The sequence below is a fragment of the Somniosus microcephalus genome, unplaced genomic scaffold, assembly GCF_052327205.1.
Source record: "Somniosus microcephalus isolate GS21.2 unplaced genomic scaffold, FLI_Smic_1.0 scaffold361, whole genome shotgun sequence".
Classification (NCBI taxonomy): Eukaryota; Metazoa; Chordata; class Chondrichthyes; order Squaliformes; family Somniosidae; genus Somniosus; species Somniosus microcephalus.
In genome coordinates this window covers 271,420-298,599 of record NW_028225548.1, presented here as the reverse complement: position 1 = coordinate 298,599, position 27,180 = coordinate 271,420, and the positions used below count along the sequence as shown (strand labels likewise).

General features: G+C 44.4%; 1 protein-coding gene across 1 annotated transcript in view; it reads right to left on the bottom strand.

Annotated features, from left to right (window-relative positions):
- Nucleotides 1–285: 285 nt before the first annotated feature.
- Nucleotides 286–27,180, bottom strand: part of LOC147081796 (G patch domain-containing protein 2-like) — a 91,574-nt gene continuing 64,679 nt past the window's right edge. The window contains exon 4 of the mRNA XM_085980662.1: nucleotides 286–1,732. Within this exon, the coding sequence (XP_085836788.1) occupies nucleotides 1,552–1,732 (181 nt within the window). The 3' untranslated portion in view covers nucleotides 286–1,551. The remainder of the gene's footprint in view (nucleotides 1,733–27,180) is intronic.

Genomic DNA, 27,180 nt, shown 5'->3' with positions numbered 1-27,180 from the left:
GGGCAGCAGGAGAAGCTTTGGATTGCTCTAGCAAAGAGCCAGCAAAAACAATGGGATGAATGGCCTCCCATTATGCTGTAGCTGCCAATGGTTCTTTGATTCTATATCAGGAACCAGCACAAGGAGGTACAGGGCCACCAAAATCCCAACTGGCCCCCCACGGAAACTCTGCAACCTTATGGAACGATCACTTAAAAGTCACAGGCTAAGGATTAGACGCCACACATGATACACCAGCACCAAGTGGAAGCACCATAGTGATACAGTAAAAAGGGCGCTATTGATTCAGTCGCTTGTTATACATCTCTCCTGATTTTCATTTCCATTGACTTCAATGTATAATGGGTGCCTGAATTGATATTGCGCATTTTACACTATCACCCAGTCACAATTATCCCCACATACATTGTTCACACATGGCACAAAATAAGTTAATAAATTGGTTACACTGTATCTAAGGTTTTTACTCATTATGTAGAATAAGGTAGTAACACAGCAAACAATAAGCCCTGTTAGTTGAGGAAAATGCAGAAGACAGTGTTTCACAAGATGCTTCGAGCCACATTATTGGTTACATATGGAAAGCAAGGTTATTGAACATGCAGCTCAAGCACTTAGCTAGACAGGCACCTGATGCACCAGGCTTGCTGGTATTTCTGCAGCTATATCCTCTTGGTCAGTGCCTGTGTCTTACTATGGCCTTGATTCTGGGTTACTTTTATCCTTCTATATGGTCATGCCTCTTTGTATAGCAAAGTTGTGAAGCATGCAGCACACAACAATGATCTTGGAGAACAGTGGTGAGGTGCCGTAATAAGGTGCCTTCTGATCTGTCAAGACATCTGAAGGTCTATTTAAAGATGCCAATGTGGTATGCTTAAAAATGATCCTGATGGTTGCATGGCCTAGGCACCTCTGCGTTCAGATCTGTCCTTGGGTGCTGCAAGTGTGCCATTAGCCAGGGCTGAAGAGGGTAGCCTTTGATCTCCAAAGAGCCATCCTTCCAGTCTGCCTTTCCCTTCAAATAAAACTGGGACAATTGATTGACACAAAATGAAGCATTGTCACTATTGCCTGATAACTGGACACTAACCTTCATAGTGTTTGGCAGTAACTGACCAGCTACATATTGATGTAATAAAATTCCTTTCTGTTCATCAAGGGCTTTGTACTGTGTCGAGGCCCAGATGGCCACATGGTGTTTAACAAGCATCTCCTGTACTTTCAGAAGTCCAGCAGTTAAAGGAAATGTGTATGTTTATGAACAAAACAATTATTGGGCCTACTTTATACCAACAAGATACACCTCCTTATTGCTTATAAAATTTGGGTAAGTTGATGGCCTACTCTCTTTGCTGAAGACAGAGAAAAAGGGCAGATGCAAAACTTCAAAGGGGATAATAAAGCAGAAAATAATGAAAATATGCTGAAAAATATTCTCACAAATTATGCTGTAAGTAGTAAAATCAGTTTCAAGATTGATTCATCTCTTCCACTATGTGGCAAAGTCTTCAATAGAAGTTAACAAAGAAATTTCCTAAGGTTGAATTATTAATATGAAACAGTCTTCCAAAATGGTCTTATTAAAACTTGCTGGAGACGAACAAATAATATGTCGATTTTATTCTGCCTTTGTACAGTACCTGCTGCCGAAGGTCCAGGGGGAGGTGCTGCTTTTCTTCTACGTTTGATATCTCCTGTACACAGTGATCCGAAATGAACGTTTGTTTGTCTGCAAGTAATTATCAAAGAAAGTTATTAACTGGGACAAAACACCTCTGCCTGTCTCCATACAAACACAAAGCCTGTATGATCTAACCCTGAATCAAAACACCCACAATGAAGATGTAGCTGCATAATAAAGCTACCAATCTTGTTTATATCAAAACATAATTATGCTTTTGGACAACTGCTCAGCAGCCAAACTGCATCATAAATTGTTACCAGAATGAATAATATAAAAGGAATGCTTTTTAATTTTCAAAACTGGCAATCTTTCCAGCTCCACATAAAATCAGGCAGCACTGCTTTGACAGGCAAATGTTGGAGATTAATTATCTATAGGGATTACAATACAGTTGCTGAGATTTCAATTGGCCACTAATACTTCACTGTCAGCATCGCATTCATTAAGGCACAAACGGGCAAAAACTGAAATGAATCTTTTAGATAGACCTCCAATTGAACCTGAAGACCCCATGAGCACCCAAGGTACAGGCTTAGCAGAGAGCTTTGCTTCAGTAATTTTGCAAAGAATTGATTATCTGTTATGCTGCATTGAGATATCTACACTATTGATCACGGAGATTAAGGTACTCAGGCATCTTTTATTTTCTCATAGAAAGACATGCTATACTTGCAACAAATAGCACTAAGTAAGGACTAGTTTGTTATTGTTGTCACTCTTCATGTAGAACACAGCAGTTACTTTTTAATTTAAAATCAATGACAGTCTGAAAGGCAGCCTTGTTCCATCAGCATAAATGAACCATTTGTCTTTCCAAGGAGTACCACTTTGATCACCAGCCAAGGTGAGAGTGAAACAAATATATTTTAATAACATGAAATGCTTCAGAATCACATGCACCAAGAATTATCACCTGATTAAAAGGGAGCTAGGAACAAGGCACCTCAAATGAGAAAAGTACAACCTGTGTGAATGTGTTTTTCTTGTTTGCAAACAAATGCCAGTATGCAGCATTTTTTAAATGGCTGGAGATGTGAAATGTTTCACACATACACACACATTTTTATATATACACACTTAAATCAGCAGCATTCTTTTATTGGCTTATTCATCATACATTTGAAAAATACAAAATAAATGGAAATTTCACTTACACTGATGTTAACTGAAGGCCCCTTGATATTTTTTTCAACAATTTACTTGTACTTGATTTTATATTTAACTTGAGCCCGTAGGATCTGGGCATGAATAATTACAATATTTAATTTCAATAACAATAAAAATATCACAACACATCTGGCTTGAAACTAATGTTTCACCTAATATGCATGCCAACAGAAAGGGAAACTGTGGCTTTAAAAGAGACCCACAGTTTTTTAAAAAGTGTAATCAATAAATCTATTTGTAACAATGGAAAATATTAGATTTTTAGGATCTCATTTTTATTTACAGTTAGCTGAAATTCTAATCACAAAAGCCAGCTCTATAGCTATTTTGAAGCTTAAAATATATTTATGGTAATACTTTGGAAGTATTATTTTTAAGGATGACAGAAAGGGTACTTGTGTGCAATATCATGAGCATATTTCAAATCATTGTTTAATTATTTAACATATATACACACAATACAATGATGACACTCCTGTATCATGAAAAGGAAGCATTGTAATAAGCCATATATGACCATTAACAATCTTCAAATATTAAGAGACATATCCCTGCACTTGACTATAGAACAAATTGAAAATCTATCCCTTTAAATTTCAGGGCAGTCTTCCTGGGCCTTCTGATGCAAGAAGGGTGCTTTTCCCCTTCTGTCGTGTATATGTAACTGTCATTCCTTGGCAAAGGCCATAGGGGGAAAAATTCAGTATCGCCCCATTTGGGGCGCTATTATTGGCGGTGCGCAAAGTTTAGCGCCTGGCGCTAATTATCGCCTCCAACAGCAAATTTGGCTTTTATCACCCCGAAGGTGATTGGAGCGCTAAATCAGGCGCTACACACTTCTCTTAAGGCGCTAAGGCTGAGGAGCGAGGTGCTACCTCACAGCGCTGGCGAAGCTCATGTGATTTCAGTCAGCAATGGAACACAGACACACTGGCACCGGCCAGTTCTTAAAGGGGAGTTCTGAAGAATGGTCATCGACCTAAAACGTTAAATCTGTTTCTCTCTTCACAGATGCTGCTTGACCTGCTGAGTTTCTCCTGCATTTTCTGTTTTTATCTTAAAGGGGAGGGTTGATCTTGCTCTCCCTCCACATCCTGCTCATTGCAGCCTTGAATATCGGACTGAATCTCAGCCTGGAGAGACCTGTACATCAAATCTGCTGGAAAGAACAATGGAGAGAACCAGGGGAAGAGCTCAGAGTGCAGACCCCATCGTCTCTTCTAAATCGATACAAGGGCAAATCAAAATAAACCTGCAAAGTGCTGCTCAGTACCCACAACTCCTTCACACAGCGTTGAATCTCTCCAGAAATTTCTCCCTCTCTCTCTCAGAATGCGTAGTGCAAAAATGTTACTGACAAAAAAAGGCAGGAAGTGGTCGCCTTTAAATAGCGCTCCCCTAGTCCCTTTCTGACAGCATAACGTTCCCCTCAACCTGTTGTTGCTAGCGGCAGGCGGTAAGACAGGGGGCGCCACTCAATTTCCGGTCCGGGGCACTAACGGGGCGTTGCACACTCGACTGATGTCACGATCTGCCGGCGCAGGAGATCGTGGTGGTATTGTTTAGCGCCGCTGCAAAATGTCCGGTCAATTTTGCGAGAGGCGCAGATATTGCCGCGCCCGGGCGCTAGTTGCTTTGTGCCCCACTTAGCGCCCTCTTAAGGCGCTAACAGGTGGCACTGCCAACTGAATTTTTCCCCCATAATCTCAATACTAATCATTTTACATATCTGAACTTCAACAACAAAGCAGAGCTGGTATGCTGTGGATGGGGGCGTAGAGACATCTGCTGAGGGCTGTAGATGGAGGGGAGGTGGGCAGCATTGAGTACCATTGGGTTATTTAATGCGAGCTGCCTTCCCTTATAAGATAAGGAGAGGAAGAAGTTGGTGGATGAGGACATTTTATTCAGAGAATTAATATTACTATGCATGCAAGTCATAGAATCAGAAAATGATACAGCACAGGAGGCCGCCATTTGGCCCATCATGCCTGTGCTGTCTCTTTGGTAAAGCTATCCAACTAGTCCCACCTACCCGCTCTTTCCCTACAGTCCTGCAAATTTTTTCCCTTCAAGTATTTATACAATTCTCTTTTGAAAGTTACCACTGAGTCTGCTTCCACTACCCTTTCAGGCAGTGCATTCCAGATCACAACACCTTGCTGTGTAAAAAAATATTCACCTTAAATCTGTGTCCTCTGGTTACCAATCCTTCTGCCACTGGAAACAGTTTCTCCTTATTTACTCTATCAAAACCGTTCACCTCTATCAAATCGCCTCTTAACCTTCTCTGCTCTAAAGAGAACAACCCCAGCTTCTCTAGTTTCTCCACATAACTGAAGTCCCTCATCCCTGGTACCATTCTAGTAAATCTCTTCTGCACCCTCTTCAAGACCTTGACATCCTTCCTAAAGTGTGGTGCCCAGAATTGAAAACAATACACCAGCTGAGGCCTAACCAGTGTTTTATAAAGTTTCAGCATAATTTCTTTGCTTTTGTACTCTACACCTCTATTAATAAAGCCAAGGATCCCCTAAGTTTTTTTTTTAACAGCCTATCAACTTGTCCTGCCACTGTGTTAAGTTTCATTGGCCATGTGTCTGACCATTTCACTAGTCTGTCTATGTCCTCCCGAAGTCTGTTACTATCCTCCTCATTGTTTACTACATTTCTGAGTTTTGTGTCATCTGCAAATTTTGAAATTATGCCCTGTATACCCAGGTCCAGGTCATTTATACCAAAAAGAGCAGTGGTCCTAATGCCAACCCCCAGGGAACACCACTGTATACTTCCCTCCAGTCTGAAAAACAACTGTTCACCACTACGCTCTGCTTTCTGTCCCTTAGCCAATTTTGTATCCACACTATTACTGCCCCTTTAATCCCATAGGCTTCAATTTTGCTAACAAGTCTAACAAGTATTTTTTTCCTTTTTCCTTAACTTTAGGCTCCTCCACACAGTATGGATCAACATTTCTGAAGCTGTACTTCATGGGAGGCAGGACAATTTAATACAGAATCTGCATTGTTTAGCTCACAAGAAAGCATAAAACAAGAACAGGCTACTCAGCTCATCAAGTAATTTCTTCCCTTAGACCATGTATAACCCAATCTATAATGGACTCTAACCAATCATTTAAGAGGAAGTATTTCAGTTAATTACATGGCAGTATTAGAACATGCTAACCATAAACAGCTTTTTCTTCTTATTTGAATGATAAAGAAAATCCTGTGCTAAACAAAAACATTAATCTTTGAACAAGAGGCTCTAATCTAACTAATTTACACCAGTGACAAAGGCAAAACCAATGGATATGTTTTAACTCCCTGTCTCCCTTTTTCTGTCCCCCTTCTCGTGTTTGATCAGGTATCTACCAAAACTTGCTTTCACAGCCACATATCTTTCCTCAGCAACTGTTTCCGGCTCCGACTTACTCCACGTGGATTCCAACGGAAATTCCACCCTTCGTGTTTTGGATCCACCCAGGACTACAGATATCTCCAAGATATTCAGCGTTCCTCGAACCACTGCTCTCGCCGTATCCTGAGATCCACGTTGAATGTCATGCGCCGCCACATGAACACTCTTGACCTCTCTCTTCAGGAGCACCGATTCACTCTATCTCAAAGCTGTCCTGGTCCGCAGTTCCATTTCATCCTTTGCTTTAACAAAAAACTTTTTTTCTTCCTTTCAGGTGTCAAGGATCGCAAGCTTCAACAACTCTTAGACACCAACGCCCCTCTGGAACCTTCTTCCCCTTCACTTTCCTCTGACCCCATCCCTTCTCCCAATCTCACCCCCGCCGCGTTTTCACTATCCCCTCTGACCTTCCCCTCTCTGATCCCAAACGATCAGTCCTTAGCAAAGGCCTGAGCTTCATCCCCTTACGCACCCACCTCAATGAATTTCGAGCTCGGCACGATGCTGAGCTCTTTTTCCACCGCCTTCGTCCCTGTGCCCACTTCTTTGGCCAGGAGTCTTCCCCCCGCACGGCCGACCCTTTCTCCCGCTTTCAGAATTCTCATTCTACCTGGACACCTCCCTCTGGCCTCTTAAACTCTTAGATCTTTTCATTGCAAACTGCCGGTGTGACATCGGCCGTCTCCCTTTCTCTGCTCCTCTCACTCACTCCAACCTACCTCCCTCTGAACTTGCAGCACCACATTCTCTCAGATCCAACCCCAACATTGTCATTAAACCTGCTGACAAGGGTGGTGCTGTTGTTGTTTGGCGAACCGACCTCTAACTAGCGGAAGCTGAAAGCCAACTCTCCGACACCTCCTCCTACCTCCGCCTGGACCATGACCCCACTACCGAACATCAAGCCACCATTTCCAAGACTGTCACTGACCTCATCTCCTCTGGAGATCTTCCCCCCCCACAGCTGCCAACCTCATAGTTCCCCAACCCTGCACTGCCTGCTTCTACCTCTTTCCCAAGATCCACAAACAGGACTGCCCTGGTAGACCCATCGTTTCAGCCTGTTCTTGTCCCACGGAACTTATCTCTTCCTATCTCGACTCTATTTTTTCTCCCCTTGTCCAGTCTCTGCCCACCTACATCAACGACTCTTCCGATGCCCTCTGCCACTTTAACAGTATCCAGTTTCCTGGCCCCAACCGCCTCCTTTTCACTATGGACGTCCAATCCCTCTACACCTCCATCCCCCACCAGGACAGCTTGAGGGCGCTCCGCTTCTTCCTTGAACAGAGGCCCAACCAGTCCCCATCCACCACCACCCTCCTCCGCCTGGCTGAACTTGTTGTCACATTGAACAACTTCTCCTTTGACTCCGCTCACTTCCTCCAAATCAAAGGTGTTGCTATGGGAACCCACATGGGTCCTAGCTATGCCTGCCTGTTCATGGGATATGTGGAACACTCTTTGTTCCAGTCCTTCCCAGGTCCCCCCCCTCACCTCTTTTTCCGGTACATTGATGACTGTATCGGTGCCGTTTCCTGCTCTCGTCCTGAACTAGATAATTTCATTCACTTTGCTTCCAATTTCCACCCTTCCCTCACCTTCACATGGTCCATCTCCGACTCTTCCCTTCCCTTCCTCGACTTCTCCGTCTCCATCTCTGGGGATAGGTTATTGACAAACATTCACTACAAGCCCACTGACTCCCACAGCTACCTGGACTACACTTCCTCCCACCCCGCCTCCTGTAAGGACTCTATTCCATTCTCCCGGTTTCTCCGTCTCCGCCGCATCTGCTCTGACGATGCCACCTTCCATACCAGTGCTTCCGACATGTCTTCCTTTTTCCTCAACCGAGGATTCCCCTCTACTGTGGTTGACAAGGCCCTCGACCGTGTCCGTTCTATCTCCCGCACTTCTGCGCTCACCCCTGCCCCTCCCTCCCGGAACCACGATAGAGTTCCCCTTGTCCTCACCTTTCACCCCACCAGCCTCCACATTCAACGAATCATCCTCCGCCATTTCCGCCACCTCCAGTGTGATCCCACCACCAAACACATCTTCCCCTCACCTCCCCTTTCAGCATTCTGAAGGGACCGCTCCCTCCGCGACACCCTGGTCCACTCCTCTATCACCCCTTCCCCTTCGCCCGGCACCTTCCCGTGCAAGCGCAGGAGATGCAACACATGCCCCTATACCTCCCCCCTTTCCACTGTCCAGCGCCCCAAGCACCCCTTCCAGGTGAAACAGCGATTTACTTGTACTTCTTGCAATTTAGTATACTGTATTCACTGCTCACGATGTGGTCTCCTCTACATTGGGGAGACCAAACTCAGATTGGGTGACCGCTTTGCGGAACACCTCCATTCAGTCCGTAAGGGAGACCCTGAGCTTCCGGTCGCCTGTCACTTCAATTCACTGTTCCAATCCCACTCAGACCTCACCGTCCTCGGCCTCTTGCATTGTTCCACTGAAGCTCAGCGTAAGCTCGAGGAACAGCACCTCATCTTTCGATTAGGCACTTTACAGCCTTCTGGACTCAACATAGAGTTCAACAATTTCAGATCATAACCCCGGCCCCTATCCTATATATATTTTTTATCCACAATTTTTGTTTGTGTCTTTTCTTCTCTCCCACATGGCAGCTGTCTTTCATTCTGCCAGCGCAATTTACACTTCATCTTGTTTCTTAACCTGCCTTTGTTTCTTAACCTGTCCCATTACCATCTCCTTTTGCCTTGAATATTTCTTAATGTCTTTTAATCTCTCCTGCCTTCTATCCTATCATAGACCTTCCCTTTTGTTCTTTCATCCCCTCCCCGCTTTCCCAGCCCCTACACTTGCTTAAAAATCTGTTCCATTTCCTGCTTTTTTCCAGTTCTGACAAAAGGTCATCGATCTGAAACATTAACTCTGTTTCTCTCTTCACAGATACTGCCTGACCTGCTGAGTATCTCTAGCATTTTCTGTTTTTATTTCAGATTTCCAGCATCTGCAGTATTTTCTTTTTGTAGATATGTTTTAACTATAGGTTTGTAAAGATTCCACCTCTTGTATGGCATTACCATGTGCCACATCAGCTTAGGCTCTAGTTATACTGTAGCATCGTGGTTATGTTACTGGCTAATAATCCAGAGACCTGGACTAATGATCCAGCAACATCAGTTCAAATCCCACCATGGCAGCTGGGGAATTTATAGTCAGTTATTTCTGGAATAAAGGCCCTGAAATTAGGATCGGGAGCTTGCCGCGCGTGCAAGCCCCCGATCTGCACTCACCCTGCGCGCCAACATCTGAAGCCCGGGCCTGCTCGCATTTCCTGTCACTGGCCCGGTTCAGATGTCGGCGCGATGTGCTTACCTGATCCAGCGGCGTAGTTAGTGCGATGTGCCGGCTGGGATCAGGTGAGCACTGTGCAGCCAATCAGGGGAGGGGAAACTCATTCATGAGTTTGACAGTAAGAGCTGTCAAACTCATGAAAAGTATGGGCTGCCAAAACACTACTTTAACTCTAAATAAAATTTTAAAAAACATCCCACTGATTATATTAACTATAAATAAGTTTTTAAAAATGTTTTAAACAATTAATCAATTTTTTGTAAAAAATACATTTTTTAAAAATAGGGTCTAAAACTAAATTTACCTTACTGTAAATTCTTTAAAAATAACAAATCTGTGGAAAAAAAAATTCTACATTGTACTAAAAGCCCACTTACCTGTAAAACTAAATACTTACGTCTGGTTTTTCCACGCGTAAAGACCGGAGGCCTTTACACTCGGGCAACTGTGAAAAAAAAAAGGAATTTCACTGCGCGCGTACTGCCTCTTAACCCCTTGGGTCAGAGGACAGGAAATGCCGGTTTTCAGCGCATGCTGAAAACCGGCAATTCCTCCGGGCACACGCGTGAGTACCCCGTCCTTACTCATGCGTTGTGCCCGGAATTACTGGGCCATCAAAGCTAGTATCAGTAATGGTGACCATGAAACTTTAGGGAAGGAAATATGCTGTCTGGCCTATGTGTGACTCTAGAGCCACAGCAATGTGGTTGACTCTTAAATGCCCTCTGAAATGGCCTAGTAAACCGCTACGAAAAACAATAATAAGAATAAAACCGGACGGGCCACCCTGCATCGACCTCGGCACCATACACGACAATGGCACACCCAGCCCAGCAGACCCTGCATAATCATACTCACAGAATCATACCTTTCAGCCAATGTCAGACTCCTCCATTACCACCCCCCAGAGGTTGCGGCATAGTAGTATACAGTCGGGAGGGAGTGGCCCTCAACATTGACACCTGACCCCATGAAGTCTCATGGCTTCAGGTCAAGCATGGGCAAGGAAACCACCTACTGCCCTCCCTCGGCTGATGAATCAGTACTCCTCCATGTTGAACACCACTTGGAAGAAACACTGAGAGGAGCAAGGGCACAGAATGTAATCTGGGTTGGGGGACTTCAATGTCCATCACCAAGAGTGGCTCGGTATCACCACTACTGATTGAGCTGGCCGTGTAGCTGCTAGACTGGGCCTGCAGTAGGTGGTGAGAGAACCAACACGACGGAAAAACCTACTTGCCAATCTACCTGTCACAGATACAGCTGTCCATGACAGCATTGGTAGCAGTGACCGCCGCATAATCATTGCGGAGACAAAGTCCCGTCTTCATACTGAGGACACCCTCCATCGTGTTGTGTGGCACTAAATGGGATAGATTCAGAGCAGCGCAAAACTGGGCATCCATGAGGCACTGTGGGCCATTAGCAGCTGCTAAATTGTATTCTACCACATGTAACCTCATGGCCCGGCATATCCCTCACTCTACCATTACCATCAAGCCAGGGGACCAACCCTGGTTTAATAAGGAGTGCAGAAGAGCATGCCAGGAGCAGCACCAGGCGTACCTAAAAATGAGGTGCCAAACTGGGGAAGCTGCAACACAGGACTACATGCATGCTAAACAGCGGAAGCAGCATGCTATACACGGAGCTAAGCGACCCCACAATCAACGGATCCGATCAAAGCTCTGCAGTCCTGCTACAACCAGTTGTGAATGGTGATGGACCATTAAACAACTAACGGGAGGAGGAGGCTCCATGAATATCCCCATCATCAATGATGGCGGAGTCCAGCACGTGAGTGCAAAAGACAAGGCTGAAGCGTTTGCAACCATCTTCAGCCAGAAGTGCTGAGTGGATGAGCCATATCAGCCTCCTCCTGAGGTTCCCTGGATCACAGAAGCCAGTCTTCAGCCAATTTGATTCACTCCACGTGATATCAAGAAATGGCTGAGAGCACTGGATACGGCAAAGGCTATGGGCCCCAACAATATCCCGGCTGTCGTCTGGAAGACTTATGCTCCAGAACTAGCCGTGCCTCTAGCCAAGCTGTTCCAGTACAGCTACAACACTGGCATCTATCTGACAATGTGCAAAACTCCCCAGGTATGTCCTGTCCACAAAAAGCTGGACAAATCCAATCCTTCCAATTACCGCCCCATCAGTCCACTCTCAATCATCAGCAAGGTGATGGAAGGTGTTGTCGACAGTGCTATCAGGCAGCACTAACTCACCAATAACCTGCTCACTGATGCTCAGTTTGGGTTCCGCCAGGACCACTCTGCTCCAGACCTCATTACAGCCTTGGTCCAAACATGGCAAAAGAGCTAAATTCCAGAGGTGAGGGAACAGTGACTGCCCTTGACATCAAAGCAGCATTTGACCGAGTGTGGCAACAAGGAGCCCTAGTAAAACTGAAGTCAATGGGAATCAGGGGGAAAACTCTCCACTGGCTGGAGTCATACCTAGCACAAAGGAAGATGGTTGTGGTGATTGAAGGTCAATTATCACAGCCCAGGACATCGCTGCAGGAGTTCCTCAGGGCAGTGTTCTAGGCCCAACCATCTTCAGCTGCTTCATCAATGACCTTCCCTTCATCATAAGGTCAGAAGCGGGGATGTTCGCTGATGACTGCACAGTGTTCAGTGCCATTCGCAACTCCTCAGATAATGAAGCAGTCCATGCCCGCATGCAGCAAGACCTGGATGACATTCAGGCTTGAGATAATAAGTGGCAAGTAACATTCGCGCCACACAAGTGTCAGGCAATGACTATCTCCAACAAGCGAGAATCTAACCACTGCCCCATGACATTCAATGGCATTACCATCACCGAATCCCCCACCATCAATATCCTGGGGGTCACCACTGACCAGACACTTAACTGGACCAGCCACATAAATACTGTGGCAACAAGAGCAGGTCAGAGGCTGGGTATTCTGCAGCATGTGTCTCACCTCCTGACTCCCCAAAGCCTTTCCACCATCTACAAGGCACAAGTCAGGATTGTGATGGAATACTCACCACTTGCCTGGATGAGTGCAGCTCCAACAACACTCAAGAAGCTCGACACCATCCAGGACAAAGCTGCCCACTTGATTGGCACCCCATCCACCACCTTAAACATTCACTCCCTCCACCACCAGCGCATCGTGGCTGCAGTGTGTACCATCTACAAGATTCACTGCAGCAACTCGCCAAGGCTTTTTCGGCAGCACCTCCCAAACCCGCAAACTCTACCAACTAGAAGGACAAGGGCAGCAGGCGCATGGGAACACCATCACCTGCAAGTTCCCCTCAAAGTTACACACCATCGTGACTTGGAAGTATATCGCCGATCCTTCACCGTCGCTGGGTCAAAATCCTGGAACACCCTCCCTAACAGCACTGTGGGAGTACCTTCACCACACGGACTGCAGCGGTTCAAGAAGGCAGCTCACCACCACCTTCTCAAGGGCAATTAGGGATGACAATAAATGCTGGCCTTGCCAGCGATGCCCACATCCTATGAACGAGTAAAAAAAAAAGTTGTGATGCAGTCAAGAAACTCCTATTTTGGACACTGATTTCAAATCTAACTGGCAAAAGTGCAGGGACAGCAAAACTCCGCAAACGTGTGCTTCTGATGCACTAGCAGAGCTCGTCTCTTTCCAATGTCAGAAGAGAGTAGCAGGGGTGACTACTTTGTCCTAAAATTAAAAAGTTTAAAATCTACAAAGCAGTCCAATGCCTGCAACTTCACTAGAATTGTATTGTAGCTGCTATGAAGTAAGGTGACAAATCTGACACCCGAATTACATAGTCATTTTTCACGCTGCACACCTGAAACTGCTTCTCATCAATGCAGGAGTGGCACATCCTAAGTTTGCAATAAGTCTGCCTCTGGATGGGATATTTTTCCAGTGAGTGGACCTGACATCATTATTCAGTCCAGCCTGCCAGTTGCTTAAATATCATGTCCAGTGGAACTCCAAGGTGTCTACTCTATCTCAAGCTTTTAGAGGGGCAATCCTAGAAAAAAGGTACTATGCCAAACAAAAGGTCAACCATTTTGAGGCATTTTATGAGGGTATTATTCCCAGCAATATTCTGCTTCATTGGCAGATCTAAAACTAACTGATGGAAACTGTCCTGGTTGAAGCATCTGGGAGCTTCACTTGCAGTTCATAGCAATGCTTATTATTCACCATCATAAAACTGTTTCCCAGTGAAATAAGAATTCTTAGTTCCATGTATGAGACTGATTGAATAACTCACAGTGGATGATATCAGAAATAATTATAGCCTGACTCACTTGTGCAAATTTGTGGAAATAAAAACATATCAAAGGCAGGTATTAATTGTGTTTATCATACTTGCTGCATTTTCCTTAATTAAAAATGTATTTCTAACAGACGTGTTCATTTTTAAGGTTGAGCAAACTATCAGACTATATCACAATTTCACATATATAAAGTGAAAATATGGAAAATATTGCCTTAATTTCTACACTAGTGTGATGAATTATATCAATTTCATAACTTACTGCCTTGAAAGAGATGAACACGATAAAATTTTCCAAAGTACACAAATAACTTTTGACATTTTAAACAGTCTGCTGGTTCATTATCGGAGCACTGGCAACGCCAAGGGATTTCAGGCTACCTGGACTATTTTCAGTTCACAACCCCAACACTGCAACAAACCAGAATATTAAATGCTATACAACTAACAGTAACTCCAAAAGCTGTTTGTCTTCAAATGCTCAAGAACATCAGTTATGACCAGATTCACTTAGTTCAATCAATACAACTTCGTGTAATAGAAAGAACTTGTATTTATATAGCACCTTTCATGACCTCAGGATGTCCCAAAGCGCACTACAACCAATGAAGTACTTTTAAAATGTAGTCACTGCTGTAATGTAGGGAAATGTGGCAGCCAATGTGCACAGAGCCTGGTCCAACAAACAGTAATGAGATAATGACCAGATAATCTGTTTTAATGCCATTGGTTGAGGGATAAATATTGACCGAGACACCAGGTGAACTCTCCTGCTCTTCTTCAAAAATGCCATGGGATCTTTTACGTCCACCTGATCGGGCAAATGGAGCTTCAGTTTAACATCTCATCCTGAAAGACGGCACCTCTGACAGTGCTGCACTCCCTCAATACTGCACTGAAGTGTCAGCCTTGGTTATGTGCACAAAATAAAGAACATCCATGCCTCCCCACATTGGTGAGTAATCTTACTAGACTTAAGGCCTCTGTAGTGTATGTGCCTTTAAGAGCCCCAGGTGTGCTGTAATGCCGGTAATGGCCACTCGGGCTATATAAGCCTGTATATCCGTTAGATACCCCCCCAGACTTTGCTTAGTAAACACCTATGAACCAACTCCTGTCTTCAGTGTCTTTATCAACACACGGACACGACAGTGGCGACGAAGTGGAAACGGACTTGCCTGCAATTCGGTAGCACCTCAAGGACATCGATTCCTCGGGCGTCCAGAAGACTCAAGAAAGTGAGAGAAGCTGTGGTTTCACCAGCTGGCCAAGCTGGTGGCAGGTACTGCGCTAATCCTTCCTGGGGCTCCAGCGGCTGGCTGTACAGCTGAGACAGGCAGCGAAATCGGAGGCAAGCAATAACGGACTGGGAGGGAGCACTCGGGAGACGGCCGGCGCGGCAAGCAGGTCAGCGTTCAGACCTGCAGAGAAAGTCCGGCGGGAACGAGTCTCCAACTGTAAACAAATTTTTAAAAAAAACAAAGAACGGAAACCGCGGGAAACAGCGTTGTCATCGGCAGCAGCGGCGGGAAAGCGCAGGAAGCGCCATATCTTTTCTGAAATGCCTAAGTCTGGCAATATTGATGCTTTTGATAGCGAAATAGAGGATTGGACCACATACGTGGAAAGAGTAGAGGTATATTGCACTGCAAATGGAATAGAAGATGAAAAAAAAGCTTCAGTACTGCTGAACCTAATGGGCGCAAAGGCATACGGGCTGTTACAAAATTTAATCACTCCAGCCAAACCAAAGGACAAGAATTTTAAAGAAATTGTTGATACCCTGCAGGAGCACTTAAACCCAACACCGCTGCTGATAGCGGAACGATTCAAATTCTTCAAGAGAAATCAACACAAGAATGAAAGTAACGCTGATTACCTAACCGAATTAAGAAAGCTATCAAAGTACTGCCAATTCGGGGCAGGACTAGCAGATTATCTTCGAGGCAAATTCGTTTGCGGTCTCTTAAGTGAAGGAGCACAAAAAAGGCTGCTTCTGAAAAAGATTTAACATTGGACAAAGCTTTCAGTATGGCTGTATCATACGAAGCAGCAGCAAGAGGAGCTGCAGAGATACAACAAAAGACACAGGACTTCGGCACCCATGAAATGACACAGGGTTTCGAAAGATGTTATCGCTGCGGCAGATCCACCCATAACCAGAAGGACTGCTGGTTCAAGGACAAAGCATGCAGGCAATGCGGAAAGATTGGACACATTGCACGGGTATGCCGATCTGGACAAAATAAATCCACAGACAGAAAAAAAAAAATCAATAAAGGAAAGTACAGGAAGGTACAAATGATGACGGACAGTAGCTCCGAAGACCAGAAGAGCGATAGCGACTCCGAAAACAAGAGACTAAGCTGTCTCAAATTACATAATGTACTTGCCAAAGATGATTACCAAACCATTTGGGTTACCCTCACGATAGCAGGGTCCCCTGTTAAAATGGAGCTAGATACAGGATCAGCTCTAACCGTAATAAATCGACGGGATTACGAGAGGCTATTTTCGCATATACATCTAAAAGACACATCCGTTATCTTAAAAACATATACGGGGCAGAAAGTATACCCCAAAGGAAAAATAAGGGTGCCCGTTGTATACAACGGCAAAGAAATACAAAAGTTGTATTTATACATTCTACAAGATGGTGGTCCACCATTGTTGGGACATGAATGGATCAGAAAGATACGTTTAGACTGGTACTCCATTCAGGCACTGACGGTGACCAGTAAGAAAATAAACAATGATGACATCATACCTGAACGATTAAAAGACATCTTGGCCAACGCCAAAGAAGTGTTTCAAGAGAAACTAGGAACCTTGAAAGGCATCACCGCCTCAATAAAAGTGGAAGATGCAGCAATTCCCAAATTTTTTAAGGCAAGACCGGTGCCATACGCAATTCGTCCAGCAGTCGAGGCAGAGCTGGAGAATTTGGAAAAGGCAGGCGTATTATCCAAAATAGATTGGAGTGAGTGGGCAACACCCATCGTTCCAGTCATGAAAAAAGCATTGAATAATGATAAATCTGAAGAACAGAGAAAATTTCGCATCTGTGGAGACTTCAAGGTGACTGTAAATCTGGTCCTTCACACAGTACAGTATCCTCTTCCGAGGATAGAAGATATTTTCGCCTCACTATCCGGAGGGAAACGTTTCAGCAAATGACTTGGCACAGGCATATCTACAGATGGAGGTTGAGGAGGCCTCTAAAAAGTATCTCACGATAAACACACACAAAGGCCTGTACCAGTACAATCGACTGGTTTTTGGAGTAGCATCAGCTCCAGCTATCTGGCAAAGAGCTATGGAGCAAGTCCTGCAAGGGATTCCGGGGACTCAATGCTACCTAGACGACATCCTTGTAACAGGAGAAAACGACAACGAGCACCTTGCCAATTTGGAGCAGGTGCTCACTAGGCTGAAAGAACGGGGCCTACGAGCAAATCGCCCCAAGTGCGAATTTTTCCAAAATCAGATATCATATTGTGGCCACATAATTAATAAGGAAGGGTTGCATAAGTCACCTGAAAAAATTGAAGCGGTCATAAAAGCCCCAGCACCTGAAAATGTTTCACAATTAAGGTCGTTCCTGGGATTAATAAATTACTATCATAAATTTTTACCGAACTTATCAACTCTTCTACACCCTCTTAATGAACTTCTACAAACAGGAGTGATTTGGAAATGGAACGAAGACTGTAAACGTGCCTTCCATAAATGCAAAGACTTAATCACATCCGAAGAAGTTTTGGCTCATTACAACCCATCACTGCCAATCAGACTGGCGTGCGATGCATCCCCTTACGGCATAGGAGCAGTATTATCCCATAAATTCCCTGATGGCTCAGAACGGCCGATAGCTTTTGCGTCACGCTCATTAAACTTAGCTGAGCGTAACTATGCCCAAATCGACAGGGAAGCACTCAGCCTGGTATGGGGAGTGAAGAAATTCAACCATTACCTACACGGACAAAAAATTACCTTGTTGAGTGACCATCAACCCCTCATCTCCATATTCAACCCTAAAAAGGGTGTTCCCATTATGACAGCGCAAAGGCTACAGAGGTGGTCCCTTTTTCTAGGGGCACACCAATACAACATAGAATACAAAGGATCAAAACAGCATGGGAATGCTGACGGTTTATCGCGCCTACCGTTGCCAACGGTAGAAGAGGCACCTACAGTAGACCCAGTAGAGATGTTCCACTCTACCATAGTGGAATGTCTACCAGTAACAAATTCTGCCATTGAAAGGGAGACGAGAAATGACCCGACTCTCTCACGGGTCTACAATTTAACAGTGAAGGGATGGCCAGCACATGGCGAACCACTGTTGCCAGCATTCTCGCAAAGAAGAGAACAGCTGTCAGTGTGCCGAGGAACCTTGATGTGTGGATCCAGAGTGGTGATTCCACCCAAACTCCAGGATAAAGTGCTAAAGGAGCTTCACGAGGGGCATCTGGGTGAAGTGAAAATGAAGAACCTAGCTAGGGCGTTTGTATGGTGGCCAGGTATCGATGGAGACATCGAAGAAATGACCAAGAGCTGCCTAGGATGCCAGAAGGTCCAAAACGCTCCACCACAAGCCTCTCTACATCCATGGGAGTGGCCCTCATCTCCCTGGCAAAGGGTGCACATCGACTTTGCTGGTCCATTTATGGACTCAAATGTTCTTAATCGCGGTTGATGCACACTCCAAGTGGCCGGAGGTAATAAAGATGTCCTCCACCACCACGGAAAAAACCATCACAGTATTAAGGACCATATTTGCCAGGAATGGGCTGTCAGAACAGATATGTTCTGATAATGGACTGCAATTTGTGTCCGAAGAATTCAGAAAGTTCTTAAAAAACAATGGGGTTAAGCACTACACGTCCGCCCCATACCATCCCGCCACCAATGGATTGGCTGAAAGGTTTGTCCAGACCTTCAAGAAGGCCATAAAGGCCATGGGTAATGAAGACATAAAACTTCAGCACAAGGTGGATAACTTCTTATTCGCATACAGGAATGCAACACATATGGTTACCAACCAAACTCCCGCCATGATGTTCTTCAATAGAAACCTAAGATGCCGGCTGGATTTGTCAAGCCCAACATCAGAAGGGACGTGGAGAACCAGCAGTTTCAAGGCATGAATGAAAGGCCAACTAGAACCTTCCAGATAGGTCAACAAGTTTTGGCCCGGGACTACCGTACCGAGAAATGGCAGCCTGGAACTATCTGCACACGACTAGGACCACTGATGTATACCGTGGACATCGGAGAAAGCATAATAAGGCGCCATGCTGACCAAATCATAAAGTCATCCGAAAAGGGACAACCTACACCACAACTCTATATGTCTAACGATGAAGTAGAGATACCCATATCTACCTCCGATCCGGTGATACTGGAACCCGATGAACCCGACACTGGCATTCAAGCCGAATCAGCCTTGCCAAAAGAACCTACTACACCACCAGAAACTACTACACCCCCGAGGCGTTATCCGGACCGAGTCAGGAAGCCTCCTGAGAGACTGACTTATAATTAATTAACTACAGCAATGTGTATATTATTTTTCTTATAACATGTAATTAATAATTACTTAAAATATGATGTACTGGTTAGCTAAAAGGGGAGGAATTGTAGTGTATGTGCCTTTAAGAGCCCCAGGTGTGCTGTAATGCCGGTAATGGCCACTCAGGCTATATAAGCCTGTATATTGTGTATATCCGTTAGAACCCCCCCAGACTTTGCTTAGTAAACACCTATGAACCAACTCCTGTCTTCAGTGTCTTTATCAACACATGGACACTACAGCCTCTTCTAACTATTCTCCAGCATTTCTAACATCTTCACCTCAGCCAAGGCTCTCACAGCTTTCCTTTTATCAAACCTTACTGCTAATATGTGGAAACAATAAACAGAAAAAAGCTGGAAATACTCAGTGGGTCAGGCAGCATCTGTGGAGAAACAGAAGCCAGTCAGTCATTGTTTCAGATATTAAGATCCTTCCTCACGACTGCAGAAGTGTCTTAGGCCCTGAAATGTCGAATGGCTGACTTCTGCTTCTTCACAGTTGCTGCCTAACCTGCTGAGTATTTCCAGCTTTTTCTGGTCACGCCAGAAGAGTTGCTAATCAAACCAACTGCTGCCTCCCGCCAGCCCCCCCCACCCCAATGCAAAACTCAACAGGAAGGGACATTCCATCCCCCTATGGCATGTTTATTGCGAGCCTCTGGGATGAAATAATGACTCTCCCATTGTTCTCAACAGTCCTGGATAACAGTATCAATGTCAGACCTTAAAACACATTCAGCAAATGCCTGCAGCCTGTGGCCTTCATTTTTAAACCTGTGCAAATCTACTTTGTTTTAAAACCCAATACTTAAAAAAAATAACTCAAATTTTCAAATCTTTTTTGTGGAAAAATGGCCACACATCTTGAAACATGCAGTAAGTTAAGTGTTAAATGGAATGCCAGCAACAGTAGCCCTTTAATAAATCAAATAGTGGTATATATTTATGATGATTTAAACATTTACCTTGCGCATTGGGTCAGCTCAACCCCATCATGAGAAAATCGGGGCTCAAATGTTATCAGAGCCACACTCCACCCATAAGCAGACAGGGATATGGGCACTAAACAACACCACCCCAGTGTTTGCTGCCACAACTGAACCCCTGTACCAAAAACAAACAGATAGTTTCAGCTCTTGAGCCTGCATTGCTCCCAGCTTAATCTCAACTCCACAAGAAAACTTAATATATCAATGACCCCTCCCGCGACCATCTTATAATTGAAATGTACAGTGATTTCATAAAATATTTAAATGTAAACTCTTAAAGATAAAATTTAAAAAAAACTAAAAAAAAGTTTTACAAAATCTTACATATTATGTAAAAATAACTCACTCAACTGCAAGACTGCATGTTGATGCATGCTAGAATATAATCTTGATGTAATATTTTTAACTTGATAAATATTGTAAGTCAATTTTGGAGTGGCAGAAAGAAATAAGAACAAACTTGCATTTACAATTACAATTCAATTTTATTTGTCATAGTGCAAGGGAATGGTAGCGTAGTGGTATTGTCACTGGGCTAGTAATCCAGAGGCCTGGACTAATGATCCAAGGGCAGCACGGTGGCATAGTGGTTAGCACTGTTGCCTCACAGCGCCAGAGACCCGGGTTCGAATCCGGCCTCGGGCGACTGTCTGTGTGGAGTTTGCACATTCTCCCCGTGTTTGCGTGGGTTTCCTCCGGGTGCTCCGGTTTCCTCCCACAGTCCAAAGATGTGCGGGTTAGGCTGATTGGCTATGATAAATTGACCCTTAGTGTTAGGGGGATTAAATACGTGGGGTTACAGGGATAGGGTGGGATATGTGTTGGTGTAGGGGTTACGGGGATCGGGTGGGATATGTGTCGGTGCAGGCTCGATGGGCCGAAATGGCCTCTATCTGCACTGTGGGGTTTCTGTGATTCTGTGATATGTAGCAGACGTGTGTACTGCACAATGAAATGTTGATTTTTACGAGTCCTCCCAACATTGGAATAAATATGACATAACAATGATAAAATACTAATAGAAATACAAATACAAATAAATATTTATATAGCACCTTTCATGTCCTCAGGACATCCAAAAGCACTGCATAGCCAATGAAGTACTTTTGAATTGCGGTCACCATTGTAATGTAGGGAAATGCGACAACCCCTGTAAAAGCACTAAGATCCCACAAACAGCAATGAAATAAGTAGGAACATAGAAATTGCTAGAGGAAAAAAGACCACAGTCCATCTAGTTCGCCTTTTACCATCCCAATAGTCACATGATACAATGAGAATGGAGTTGTTAACTAATCATAGCAATCAATTCTATCAATTAGTCTACAACGGACCCAGAAATGACACGTGGAAAACCTCAGAGGTGGAGAACTGTGAGAGCCATAGGTCCAAAGTCACCTGTTCAACAGCAACTTGTATTTATATAGCGCCTTTAACATAGTAAAGTGTCCAAGGCGCTTAAGCTTCCTCTCAAGCATGCAACACTTACCACATGTTATGTCTCAAATTACTCATATACTGTATCCCAAAATGTTATTTTCTGAAAAAAAATTGATCTAATTTGCATCTGAATGGATTAATACTAACTGCTTCCACCATCTCCATAGGGAACATATTTCATAGATTGGCCACTCGCTCACTAAAATATTGTTTTCGCAGATTAGTTTTGAATTTACCCCCCTTCAAGTGCTGGTCACGTTCTCTGGTTCTACTGTTCTGGACAAGGTGAAATGACCAGATAATCTGTTTTAGTGATGTTGGATGAGGGATAAATGTAGGCCGGGAAAACTCTCCTGCTCTACTTCTAATAGTGCCATGGGATTTTTTAGATCCATCTGCGAGGGCAGACAGTATCTCAATTTAATGTCTCATCCAAAAGATGGAATTTCCAACAGTGCAGTACTTTGAGTTGCTCAGACTCGGAGCTCAGAATGAGCTCTGACTCAGAGGCGAGAGTGCTACCACTGAGCCAAGCCACTTACTAATGACACTAGTAAGATAAAGGTTTGGCCCCGCTCGTCCACATGTAGTAAATTGTTGGGTCTTAGCAAGTGGAGAGGACGATCTTGCCCGCACGCACAGAAGGAATGGAAAATCAGAGGAACTGGGAAACCCACATAACTTTTACACAATTCTATGATTAGTCTTAGAGCAGGATTAGTGCAGACATGGGAGCATTTGCCTGCCTCAGGCTAGATTAAGTCAGGAATGGTAAGTGGTAGAAAAGTATCTCAAAAGAATAAAGAGAAAAATAATTTCCAAAATTGGGTAAACTAAACTTAAATGAATAAAGTGTCTAGAATGATTGTGAAAGTGAATATGGAGTTTGAAAACTCTGCTGCAATAGCAGCTGACATTTAGACATTATGGATGGAATGCATGCCCTAATTGATTAAGTGCATCTGAAACAGTGTACTGTTTGAGTTTTATTCCAAAAATGCACACAATTGGCCAAAAGCCACTTCTACAATAAGATTTTACATCATTTCAGTGTTCCAATACAGTTCATTTCTCTTAAGGAAATTATTTTGGATCTGAACATTTTGATTTCCTTAAGCAAAATGGTCCTCAATCCCTTGCTGCTATTTTTTTTAACCAACATTTTCATTATAGACTAGTCTTTTATGTTGGGTTCATTCGCAGATAAAGTATTGGAAAGTAGATTATATATCGAGTTCAGTCCCAGTAGGCTTCTATCACAATAAATCTGAACACGATCTATAGTTTAAAAGATCAAGGCCTAGAAATTGGACCTTGTTACGCATGCTTTATGCTCATAAAATGGGCGCAAAGAGGGCCAGTTTTAGGGACCGATATTGGGTCGGGTTATTTTTCAGGCTTCATTAGCAGCTGCCTTAAACAAGAAGGCCCATAACATATGCAAATGAGGGGCTGGATGCCTATTTTAGGTCCCCTTTAGGAAATTGAAAATTACGGACTGGAGCAGTAGCCAGGCCTGCTCCACTCTGCATTCTTCAGTGTTTGCTGATCCCTAAGCAGTGTCTGCCACTGAAGGCTAAAAATTAAAAAACATTTTGGTGTAGCCAGGAGGAGCAGGGGTGCTCCCTCAACTCCCCATTATTCATGACTGGTTTCCCCCCTCCTGCCCCCCAGGATTTACCTTTGGACTGCTGCTGGTGAGCACCGTGGCCCGAAAGTCATCTTTTCAAAAGTCACTGCTGGTGGAGGTGCAACAGGTACCAGCAGCTTGTCCAGATAATGTTATGAAGCCCGAGGCCCAAGTTTGGGCTGGCCTCAGGCCTCCTGGTTCAGGCACTTGCTGTCTGCGTGCCACTGGTTATACACCTGAAAATGTGCCATAACCAATTTCTAGGCCCAGGTGGAATGCAGAAAGATTTTCTGAGAGATGAATGAAAATCAAACTGATGCCTTTTGGCTAAAACCATGTTGCAAACAATATTTACAGTTTAAAACTTGAATTAGGAATGGGAGCTTGCTGTTCAGGAATGGCAAATCACGTGCTGCTGTGCAACATAGAAACATAGAAGATAAGAGCAGGAGTAGGAGTAGGCCATTCGGCCCCTCGAGCCTGCTCTGCCATTCAATGAGATCATGGCTGATCATCCAAATTCAGTACCCTGTTCCTGCCTTCTCTCCATATCCCTTGATCCCTTTAGCCTTAAGAAATATATCCAACTCCTTCTTGAATATATTTAATGAATTGGCCTCTACTGCCTTCTTTGGTAGAGAATTCCACAGGTTCACCACTCTCTGGGTGAAGAAATTCCTCCTCATCTCTGTCCTAAATAGCTTACCCCTTATCCTTAGACTGTGACCCCTGGTTCTGGACTCCCCGACCATCAGGAACATCCTTCCAGCATCTAGTCTGTCTAGTCCGGTTAGAAATTTATAAGTTTCGATGAGATCCCCTCTCATTCTTCTACACTCCAGCGAGTACAAGCCCAATCGACCCAATCTCTCCTCATACGTCATTCCTGCCATCCCAGGTATCAGCCTGGTGAATCTTCGCTGCACTCCTTCCATGGCAAGAACATCCTTCCTCAGATAAGGCGACCAAAACTGCACACAATACTCAAGGTGTGGTCTCACCAAGGCCCTGTACAACTGCAGCAAGACATCCTTGTTCCTGTACTCAAACCCTCTCGCTACAAAGGCCAACATACCATTTGCCTTCTTAACCGCCTGCTGCACCTGCATGCTTATTTTCAGCGACTGGTGCACAAGGACGCCCAGGTCTCGTTGCACTTCCCCTTCTCCCAATCTATTGCCATTCAGATAATACTCTGCCTTCCTGTTTTTGACACCAAAGTGGATAACCTCGCATTTATCCACATTATACTGCATCTGCCATGCTTCTGCCCAATCACCCAACCTGTCCAAATCATACTGGAGTTTCTCGGCATTCTCCTCACAGCACACACGCCCACCCAGCTTTGTGTCGTCTGCAAACTTGGAGATATTACATCTAGTTCCCTCGTCCAGATCATGAATATATATTGTGAATAGCTGGGGTCCAAGGACCGATCCCTGCGGTATCCCACTAGTCACTGCCTGCCACTCGGAAAAAGAGCCGTTTATTCCAACTCTTTGCTTTCTGCCTGCCAACCAGTTCTTTATCCAAGTCAATACCTTGCCCCCAGTCCCATGTGCCTTAATTTTACACGCTAATCTCTTATGCGGGACCTTATCGAAAGCCTTTGAAAATCCAAATACACCACATCTACTGGTCCTCCTTTATCTATTTTACCAGTTACATCCTCAAAAAATTCCAGTAGATTAGTCAAGCACGATTTACCTTTTGTAAAGCCATGTTGACTTTGTCCGATCCGGTCACTTTTTTTACAAGTGCTCTGCTATTACATCCTTTATAATGGACTCTAGCATTTTCCCCACTACCGATGTCAGGCTTACCGGTCTGTAATTCCCCGTTTTCTCTCTACCACCCTTTTTGAACAGTGGGGTAGCATTAGCTACCCGCCAATCCATGGGTACTGTTCCAGAGTCTATCGAATTCTGGAAGATGACCAGCAATGCATCTACTATTTCTAGGGCCACTTCCTTAAGTACCCTAGGATGTAGATTATCAGGCCCTGGGGATTTATCGGCCCTCAATCCCATCAATTTCCCTAACACCATTTCCCTACAAATACTGATTTCTATCAGTTCCTCCCTGTCATTAGACCCTATGTTCCCTGACCTCTTTGGAAGGTTATTTGTGTCCTCCTTTGTGAAGACAGAACCAAAGTATGTATTTAATTGGTCTGCCATTTCTTTGTTCCCCATTATAAATTCCCCTGATTCTGACTGCAAGGGACCTACACTTGACTTCACCAATCTTTTTCTCTTCACATATCTATAAAAGCTTTTACAGTCAGTTTTTATGTTCCCTGAAAGCTTACTCTCAGACTCTATTTCCCCCCTCTTAATTAATCCCTTTGTCCTCCTTTGCTGAATCCTAAACTGCTCCCAATCCTCAGGTTTACTGCTTTTCCTGGCCAATTTATATGTGCTCTCCTTGGATCTTATGCTATCCCTAATTTCCCTTGTTAGCCACGGTTGAGTCACCTTTTTGGTTTTATTTTTATGCCAAACTGGGATGAACAAATTCTGTTGTTCATCCATGCGATCTTTGAATGTTTGCCATTGCCCATCCACCGTCAACCCTTTGAGTGACATTCCCCAATCAATCCTACCCAACTCGCACCTCATATCATCGTAGTCTCCTTTATTTAAATTCAGGACCCTAGTCTCTGAGTCAACTATTTCACTCTCCATCTTAATGAAGAATTCTATCATATTATGATCGCTCTGACCCAAGGGGCCTCACACAACAAGATTGCTAATTAATCCTTTCTCAATACATAATACCCAGTCTAAGATGGCCTGATCTCTAGTTGGTTCCTCGACATATTGGTCCAGGAAACCATCCCGTATACACTCCAGGAATTCCTCCTCCACAGTATTGTTACTAATTTGGTTAGCCCAATCTATATGTAGATTAAAGTCACCCATGATAACTGCTGTGCCCTTATTGCACGCTTCTCTAATTTCCCGTTTAATGCCATCCCCCGACCTCCGCATTACTGTTTGGAGGTCTATATACCACTCCCAGTAACGTTTTCTGCCCCTTGGTATTTTTCAGTTCTACCCATACAGATTCCACATCATCAGAGCTAATATCCTTCCTTTCAATTGTGTTAATCCCCTCTTTAACCAGCAATGCTACACTACCTCCTTTTCCTTTTTGCCTGTCTTTCCTGAATATTGAATACCCCTGGATGTTGAGTTCCCAGCCTTGGCCACCCTGGAGCCATGTTTCCATAACCCCAATCATATCATATTCGTTTACCTCTATTTGTGCAGCTAATTCATCCACCTTATTACGAATGCTCCTCGCATTAAGACACAAAGGCCTAGAAATTGGGTTGAGGCGCCAAAGTGGCGCCAAGTTCGCCTGGGCGCTGATTTTTGCGCAGCGTTCGGAGCATTAGCGAACGTCAGAAATTCAGTTTCAGCGCCCCTAGAGGGAGACGGGGCGAGGCTCGAGGCGCTCCGCGTCCCTCTTAGGGCGCTGAAACTGAATATCGCAGTGCAACGTGCCGCAGTGTGCACGCTGCGGTACTGCAGGCCTTCCTCCCATTGTTAAGGGGGAGGGGCCTGCAGCAGCGCGATCCCTGATCGCGAGTGCCAGCAAAAGAGCCTGGTACCGAGGAGAAGTGCCGGGCTCTCGGGAAACAGCTGGCAATGCCGTGGG